The sequence below is a fragment of the Hemitrygon akajei genome, chromosome 10 (assembly GCF_048418815.1).
Source record: "Hemitrygon akajei chromosome 10, sHemAka1.3, whole genome shotgun sequence".
Taxonomy (NCBI): Eukaryota; Metazoa; Chordata; class Chondrichthyes; order Myliobatiformes; family Dasyatidae; genus Hemitrygon; species Hemitrygon akajei.
This window is the reverse complement of record NC_133133.1, coordinates 71,196,995-71,206,751: the sequence shown is the minus strand read 5'-3', so window position 1 is coordinate 71,206,751 and position 9,757 is coordinate 71,196,995. Positions and strand designations below refer to the sequence as shown.

The following is a 9,757-nucleotide window of genomic DNA, read 5'->3' as shown; positions in this document are numbered from 1 at the left end:
TTAAAGAAATTCCTCCTCATCAGTTCTAAAAGAGTGCCCCTCTATTCTAAGTCTGTGTCCCCTGGTCCTAGACTCACCCCCAATGAAAATGTTATCTCCATATCTACTCTATGAAGATGTTTCACCATTGGATAGGTTTCAATTAGGTCACCCTTCATTCTTCTGAATTCTAGTGAATAGAGATCCAGAGCCATCAAACACACTTCATTTGACAAGCCTTTAAATTCTGGAATCATTTTCATAAACCTCCTTTGAACCCTCTCCAGTGTCAGCACATCCTTTCTAGATAATGGGCTCAAAACTGCTCATAATACTTCAAGTAAGGCCTCACCAGTGCTTTACAAAATCTCAACATTATATTATATCCTTGCTTATACAACTGTAAAATATCTGTCATTTATTTGACTAGACAACTGTAGTTGTGCAAAGACTTGATGCTTAAAAAGGTGGGGGGGGGGGGGGGAGTCCTTATTGGACTGGATTTAAAAGCAAAACAATTTCATGGGAAAAGTGCATACATAACAAAATGGCGCAGATCATTTTCATTCTGAACAACATATCTCAACTTTTCTTCAGGTTTTGTGCTTCATATCCAAAGTGCTTCATCCATGTTGGTTCATAAATCTGAGTGCAGGGATTTGGGATCATGTTCTGAAAGGTGCAGTTATCTGCAGATTGAGGTAGGTTTATAGATTGTTCTTGATATACCTGGATGTCATTTTGAGGAGGATTAATAGTTGCTGTCAAATGAGAGGTAGATAAGGTGCACAAGCCATCATCACTCAGATGATCAGATGTTCCATCTGCACATGAGTCAACTTCCAAATCATCTTTCTCTGCATTGTCATTGATGGAAAGTTTCACTGAACTTAAAGGAACATCGGAACAGTTCCAAAACTCCACATCTGTGATCTCCATTTTAATTTCCTGAACTGTACCAAAATGGTGTACTGCTTCTGGTGCTGGAGCCTCTTCAGTGCTATTATTGCTGCTTGCTTTGTTGGTATTTTGTACACCTGAAAACTTCTGGTATTGTAAATGAAACGATGCCGGGTCTCCAGGACTTAAGTTTTGAGTATAGTTTGCACAACCCTTATTTTCTGTAGATGGTTGTAAGGAGGAAAGAAGCCTCACATTGTCACTGTCTGAGCAACTATCTTTTCTTTGCAATAGGCTGTTACACTCATAACCCTCACACTTCAAGCCATTACTTTGGTAACAAAGATGTTCATTCATATCATCAGTGAATGAAGCTGCAAGTTCTACTCTCTGACTTTTCCGGTAATAATCACTTGAGTGATCATCCTGTGTAATGAATGAGATATGATCATCTTCTGGATTTTCATCAAGCTCTTGGCATTGCAGATTCACATGCAAATCCTGAGAAATTATGACCTATTCAAATAAAGAGACATTAGTTTTAAGCATTATTTAGCATTCTGTTCAACAGGCTTAAACCTCAAATAAGAACAAAAGTAATCCTGTCTAACAATCTCATGTTCAGCAGATCATGTGGCCATGGTGTATGATCCTTCTGTATCTCTATCCCATGACCTCCACCTTGAGCAGAAGGAAATCAGACCATGCCTGGAATGCGACAAGGAAATCAGCCTGAAAGCAAATGGGGTCAGTGAGTGTCTGGGAGGAGAACTATAACAGGAAACCCATGGAGTTTAAACTATGGATCTGATCTTTTACCTGGGGCTTCTCCATCATAATTAAGGATATCAGAATTCCCTGGGTGTGCGATTTCGAAGAGTCTGGATAGTTATTTGTATATCATTGCCACTATCTGTAATTCAAATACATTGTCTTTTGGTTTAGTAATTCATCATACTTCCTGCCTTTCCACCTAAAGGTATTTTCTTCTTCAACTGCCATAACCCTACTGACATCACTGGTTCCCTCTTATGTGCTCCAAGCAAGCTACCCACAAGCAAGTCTCAGCAATGAGCTGCAGGAGGCAAGTCAAGCCTTCCATTCTTCCCACATCCAAGAACACACACGTGCAGCAAAGGATAGTCAACGTGGAATCAGAGTCGCTTTAGCAGCCCGTGGTACTGCTTCACAGTGGAGCTAGTTCAGAACCCCCAGCCTGGACTCCTGCTATTTTTCAGGGTTAATTAACACATTGGATCAACTTTGTGATGCAGCACTTCAACCTTTTTAGTGCTATTTTGGAAAGGTCCAAAATGTAACTATACAGCCAGGTAGAGTAAAAGTGATTTACATACCAAAGATTTGGGAAGTGGTGTCTGGACCAAGTGTAGATAGGTAAATTCTTTCAGTATGCAGATCATAAAACCAGCTCCTATTACACCCAGAATGAAAACTGCTGCAGCTATCAAGGGTGCAATCCATATTATATCTATCGAAGAAGAGAACAGACAGAAATCAGGTTTAAGACCTCTGCTCAGGCAAATCATCATGGAAGTCACTTACATTTTAAGTCTCATAAGTTATCTGCATCCTTCATAATAACACAAATAGGTGGAATTGTTCATGGTTAATTTGGGTTCAGTAAAGCTTTGAGACACCAGAAATTCTGCAGATGCTGGAAACATTGAGCAAAACACTCAAAATGCTGGAGAAACTCAGTAGGTCATGCAGCACCTATGGAAAGAAGTAAACAGTTGACATTTCAGTCCGACACCCATTATGGTCCTGAAACGTCAATTGCTTATTTCCCTCCATTGATGCTGCCTGACCCAATCAGATCCTACACTAAAGATTTGTATGGCCCAATCACACAACAAGTAGAGCTGCTGCCTCACAGTTCTAAGGACTGGTTCAATCATCACCCCCTTGTATGTGTATGTGGAGTTTAAATAAGGTTCCAAGTGCCCATTGTTCCTTATCTGGTTCTAATTATCACCTTCCAGAATCTGATCTGCAACCCTTTGTTGTCTCTGCTTATCACGTTCCAACGTCGGAGACTACCTCTACTCTCTCACGCCCCTAACTGGCTCCATTAGTCCAACATTCCCCTCCATATCTGGATCCACCTATCACCTCCCCCTCATCTCTTTATACTATACACTCTCAGCCCCGATGCAAGAGAGAAATTGCCAACTGGAGGCAGGGCTGACTGTGATCATTGGCGGTGGGTTTGAGGTTCTGCTGGGTGAACAATTGCAGGATTATAGCTGGGTGAGTGATCAGTGAATGAGAGAAAAGACTAGGTGACATTGTTACGACAGCTGTTGTGTTTGCTACTGCAGTGGGGATGAGGTCTCCATGTGACAGCTGGAGAAGCATTCTCATACATCCTCATACCCATCCCTTGACCGTGAGCCTACCTACCAATGATCATCAGGCCACTGTCTCAGTAACATCACAGATCATAACCACTTCAGGGGATTTATCCTCCACAGTCTGCAAACGAGTTGTTACATAACTCCATTCTGTTCATCAGCTCAGATGAAACGCCTCAATCTGAAACATCAACTGTATCTCAACCCTCATCCCCCCCTAAATGTCACTCAACTCACTTAGTCACTCCCACCTCTTTTTGTTGGTATAAATTCCAGTATCTGCTGTCTCTTTTGTCTCTGCAGTTGATTTCCCTATACTAGACTTGGACTTCCAAAGAGCTCCCTTTGAATTACCCAAAAGCAGACTCAGCTGGTGTCTCCACAAGCAACGTTCATCAATAGACTGCTGCACATTTCCAGTGTCCTCAGCATGTTATTTGGAAATCACACAGAGGAAGCAAGGGTAAAAACCTCAGATTTTCCATTTACTGTGGTAGATCCCCAATTAACCTTCACGTGTTAATTTTTATGTAAAAGAATCACTTCACATGCAAAAAAATTACATCATTAAATGCAAAACAAGCAATTATTTGGTAGCAGAATAATTCTAAAAGGAGAAAGTAATATTGAAAATAATTATTTAATTTGGTTATTTACCTGTATTTTGGGGTGAGGTAGTTATGCAAATCTTTTTAGAATCCTTTAAGTGAATGTTAAGTAATGATTCAAACCTTGCTACAACACAGTATGTAAAGTTGGGTTTTAGGTTTTTAAACAGATAATATCCTTTCCCCAGTTTATCGGGTTCTATTTTAGCATCCTGTTGGGAAAAACACAACCATTAACTACTGAGCAGAACGACATAAAACTAAGATACATCATTTCATAAACTGATTTCAAAATGCAATGTAATTATGAATATATACAGCAAAACTGCAAAATAACTTATTTAATTGCCAGGTGCAGCAAGTACAGTAATACAGGTCATTGCAGACATTCTTTCTATGTTCACAGTTAATGTTCACAGTAGTTAGTAACAGTTAACAGTAAAAAAAAAATACATTATCTATTCATCAAGGTGGGTGCAGTTTTGGTCAACCAAGATCAATGACAAATCATGAAGGGGCTTTTCACACATATATAATAAGCTCCAATTGTCCAGTAAAACATCTTCGAACTATCAGGGTAGAGGTGGGTCAAAGCAGAATTCATTGAAAACATGGTAACTGGACAAACATGAACTGCATCAATCAGATACTCCTTTATTAACAGAAATGACTGCCTCCTTGTGCTGTCCTGACCTGATCAACTGACCCTAGGACTTAAAAAGAAGAAATTCAACCCTTTGAATTTGCTCATTTACTCTAATAAATATCTCAAAAAGCTATAAACATAATTTCCCCCTCATAAATCTATGCTCAACCATTTTAGCTTTAATGTCACAGGAGGCAATGCAGCCCATCATGTCCATGATAGCTCCCAGTAGATCCATTAACTCTATTTCCCTGTCACCTATATTGTTTCCCCACATACCCATCAATTCCTTTTTGACCTTGTCTGCCATTAACATACTGCTCAGGAGGCAACTGATGTGCCATCATGTCTTTGGGTTATGAAAATCATCATCTCCTCCTTACTGACCAGCAACACAGGAGCATCTCAGGGCTACATACTTAGCCCACTGCTCTCCACTCTCTATAAAATACCTCCAGATGTGTGGCCCAGCATAACTCCAATGCCATCTACAAATTTGCCAAACACACCACTGCTGTCTGCAGAATCACAGGTGGTGTGAGGCAGCATACGGGAGCACTACGAGAAGAATGTTGTTCTTCAGCAGCAACCTTGCAATCAAAGTCAGCAAGACCAAGGAACTGATGGTGGACTTTATGGAAGGGTAACTCAAGACAACACACACCAATCCTCGTTGAAGGATCTGCAGTGAGAAGGGTGAGCAGCTGCAAGTTCCTGGGTGTCAACACCTCAGAGGACCGATCCTGCCCCAGCCATGGAGAAGGCTTGCCAGCTTCTCTACTTTCTTAGAAGTTTATGGAGATTTAGAACTCTGACAAAGCTCAACAGATGGATAATAGAAAGTATTCTGACTGATGCATCATGGACTGGTATTGGAAACTCTAATACATAGGAATGCAAGAGGTTATAGACAGTAATGGACCAAGCCAATTTCAGCACTGGTACATCTTTTCCCAACATCAATGACATCTACTAGAGGTGATGCCTCAAAAGACAACATCCATTATCCAGATCCCACATGAGGGCCATGCCCGTTTCTCAATGCTGCTATCAGACAGCAGGTACGGGAATCTAAAGATCCACACCTCAAAGATTCAAAGTGCATTTATTATCAAAGTATGTATACTGAATACAACATTGAAATTCATGCTCGCTCAGATGGGCCCAAAACAGAGAATCACCATGGAACCTGTTCAAAGAAAACAACAAACACCCAAAACGCAAACAAGGAACAAATTTTGCCAACAGCAAAAACCAAGTGAACAACACATAGAATATCAAACGTCAAACCAGGAATCCAGTAGTACTCAGTTTAGTTCAATTCAGCGCCACACCTCCAGCTGAGTATAGGCTGCAGAACTATTCTGTGCTAAAGTCCCTCAGTCTGCATTGATCACCTCGATCAAACCACTCAAAAACAGCAAAAAAAAAGTAACCAGAATCCAGAAACACATGCAACATGAACCTCAAAAACCCCAAAATGGGTCCACAGCCTTGTCGATCCATCCCAACACTCATGTGCTTTTCTCCAACAGCAGCCAACTGGAGCGAGAGGAAAACAGATCAAACACGACAGATGATGCTGAACACTCACCTGTCCTCATCAGTTTCAACCTTGCATGATTCCTCAATCAGAGAGGAGCAATGGAGTTAATCATGGGCCCATGACTCACATGCAGGCCTCCAAGCCACCAGGCCAAATACTATGCTCCCAACTTCACCAAATTCCCTTAGACAGAGCAAAGCGTCCACTCGTTCAATAGGCCCAAAAACAGATCATCAAAATGTAAATCACAGCTTCCAACTGCATGCAGCGTGGGTAAAACACAGTAGCAGCTTTGTGAACTGCCTGCAGGACACCACCATTAGTCACGGTGCTTGCTGGAGCTATCTTAAAGATCAAAATAAGATGGCAGCTTCTTTCCCAACGTCATTGGGGTCTTGAATTAACCTGAGAAGCCACAACATTACCTCAGAATGTATTTCTTTTTCACTCTATCAGTCTTGTACCAGTGTTGATACAGTAAGGTTATTTTGTGGTTTACTTGTGTCCATTTGAATTATGGATAATCTATGATCATTTACATTTATGTTGTCTTATGTCTGTAATGTACCATACTGCTGCTGCATAAAGATAATTTTCATGGATTTATGTGCCTAGGCATGCCTATTGGCAACAAAAATCTTAAACTTGGGAGGAAACCATTTAGTCATATAAGGGATATTCACTACACCCTGATACCCAAGATCGGGACTGACATATGAAATCTGTGAAACAATAGGCATTAGTGACATACTTTTTATAATTTATAGCACAAAGTATTTGTTTTAATTCCAGTCCCATTGCTTTATTCCCATTACTAAATTTTCCTGTTCTGTAAATGAGTCATACATTTTTTATAATAAAGGTCAATATAACATCTGTCTTCCAAATAAGTTGTTGTATCTGTATGTCAATGTGCAGTGATTTGTGTACAAGGAAACACAGGTTCATCTGAACACCAGCACCTTTCCATTTCTTGTTTTCTGACTCTGTGGCTCAGAAGGGAAGGGGGAAAAAGAGGAGCACTATAGTGATGGGGCTGAGATGAAAATTGGATCAGCCATGATGAAATAGCAAAGCAGACTCAATGGGCCAAATGGCCAGACTCTGCTGCTTTTTTTATGATCGTATGGTGATAGGGGATTCAACAGTCAGAGGAGCAGACAGGAGATTCTGTGGATGTGAAAGAGATGCCTGGATGATATGTTGCCTCCCAGGTGCCAAGGCTAGTGATATCGTGGATCAGCACTCTGAAGATGGAAGGTGAGCAGCCAGAAGTCGTGGTACATATTGATATCAGCAACGTAACTAGGAGAGGGATGAGGTCCTGAAGGGAGAATATAGGAACTAGGTAGAAAGCTGAAAAGTAGGATTTCAGGGGTAGTAATTTTTGGATTTCTGCTTGTGCCACACACCAGTGAGTGTCAGATAGGATGATATGACAGATTAATGCATGGCTGACAAATCTGGGCAGGGGGATAGGATTTCAGATTTCTGGATCATTGGGATCTCTTCTGAGGAAGGTACAAAAAAAAAAGGACAGGTTACATCTGAACTTGAGGGGGACTAATATCCTTGTGGGCAGATTTGCTAGACCTGTTGGGGAGGGTTGAAACTAATTTGGCAAAGGAATGGGAACTAGAGTGATAGGTCCAATGATAGGGCAGTCAGTGTACAGGTAGATGCAGTACATACAGAGTCTGTGAGGAAAGATAGGTTCAAAACTGTAGTCAGTGGTATAGGTTGATGTATATCTATTTTAAAGTGAGAACTATCAGGAACAAGGGTGATCAACTTAAAGCATGAGACAATACATAAAACTACAATCTTGTGGGCATTCACGAGGAAATCTGCAGATGCTGGAAATTCAAACAACACACACAAAATGCTGGTGGAATGCAGCAGACCAGGCAGCATCTATAGGAAGAAGCGCTGTTGATGTTTCGGGCCAAGACCCTTACTGACAAAGGTCCTGACGAAGGGTCTCGGCCTGAAACATTGACAGTGCTTCTTCCTATAGATACTGCCTGGCCTGCTGTGTTCCACCAGCATTTTGTGTGTCTTGTGGGCATTACAGTGATTTGGCTGTCAAAAGAACAGGAATGGCTGCTGAATGTTCTGGAGTTTAGATGTTTCAAAAGGAACAAGGAGGGAGGGCAAAGGAGGTGGGAAAGTGACATTGCTAATCAGGGACAGTATCATGGCTGCAGAAAGGGATGACATCATGGAGGAATTGTTTACGATGTCAGGGTGTGTGGAAGTCAGAAACAGGAAGGGAGCAATCACTCTATTGGGAGCATTCTATAGACTGCCCAATAGCAGCAGTGACACTGAGGAACAGACCTGGAAGCAGATATTGGAAAGGTGCAATAATAACAGGGTTGTTATTCGGAGGTCTTCAAATATCCTAATATTGATTAGCACTTTCTTACTTCAAAAAGTTTTGATGGGGCAAACTATCTTAAGTGTGTCCAGGAAGGAGTACTGATAGAATATATAAATAGGCAGACGAGAGGAGAGGCCATTTTGATTTGGTACCAGGTAATGAAACAGATCCGGTGTCATATCTCTCAGTGGGAGAGCATTTCAGAGATTGTGACCACAACTCCATGACCTTTAAAATATCCTTGCAGAGGGATAAGAACAGATGGCATGAGGAAGCATTTAACTGGGGGAGGGTGAATTATAATGCTATTTGGCAGGAACTGGGGAGTATATATTAGGAACAGATGCACACAGGAAAAGGCGAAAGAGAAGAGGACATTCTTTAGGGAGCACTTGCTGGGGCTTCGCATAGGTCTGTCCCACTGAGGCAGGGAAAGAATGGTAGAACAAAGGAACCACAGCTGACAAAAGGTGTGGAACATCTAGTGAAGAGGAAGAAAGAAGCTTAATGTTAAGGAAACAGCAATCATAGGGGCTCCAGAGAGTCACAGGGGTAGCCAGGAAGGAGCTGAGAAATGGACTTAGGAGAGCTAGAATGTTGCATGAGAAGTCCTTGTTGAGGAGGGTTAGGGAAAACTCCAAGGCATTCTACACACGTGAAGAACAGGAGGATGGCCAAAGTGATGGTAGGAGCAATCAGGGATAGTAGAAGAAACATGTGCCTGGAGTTGGAGGAGGTAGAGGTTGTTCTTAATGAGTACTTTGCTTCAGCATTCATTAGTGAGGGGGACCTTGATGACTGTGAGGCTGATATGCTAGAACATATTGATATTAAGAAAGAGGAAGTTCTTGAGCTTTTGAAAAATGTTGGGATAGGTAAGTCCCCAGGGCCAGACAGAATATACCCCAGCTTACGATGGGAAGCAAGGGAAGAGATTGCTGCACTCTTAGCGATGATCTTTGTATCTTTACTGGCCTCAGGAGTAGTACCAGAAGGCTGGAGGATAGGAAATGTATTCCTATGATCAGGAAAAGGAGTAGAGGTAACTCTAGGAATAATAAACCAGTGAGTCAAATCAGTGAACAAATTATTGGAGAGGATTCTTAGAGTTAGGATTTTTGAGGATTTGGAGAAGAATAGTCTGATTAGCGATAGGCAGCATGGCTTTGTGAAGGTCAGGTCACGTCTCACGAGCCTGATTGAATTCTTTGAGGATGTGACCAAGAACATTGATGAAAGCAGAGCAGTGAATGTGGTGTATGTGGATTTTATTAAGGCATTTGATGAGATTCTCCATGGTAAGCTCATTCAGAAAGTCAG

General features: G+C 41.5%; 1 protein-coding gene across 2 annotated transcripts in view; it reads right to left on the bottom strand.

The window, feature by feature from the left end:
- Nucleotides 1-454: 454 nt before the first annotated feature.
- Nucleotides 455-9,757, bottom strand: part of LOC140734081 (uncharacterized) — a 47,203-nt gene continuing 37,900 nt past the window's right edge. For both annotated transcript variants that reach the window (XM_073057663.1, XM_073057662.1), the window contains 3 exons: nt 3,912-4,074; nt 2,235-2,368; nt 455-1,395 (listed from right to left, as the gene is read on the bottom strand). In XM_073057663.1, the coding sequence (XP_072913764.1) occupies nt 562-1,395; nt 2,235-2,368; nt 3,912-4,074 (1,131 nt within the window). In that variant the 3' untranslated portion in view covers nt 455-561. The remainder of the gene's footprint in view (nt 1,396-2,234; nt 2,369-3,911; nt 4,075-9,757) is intronic.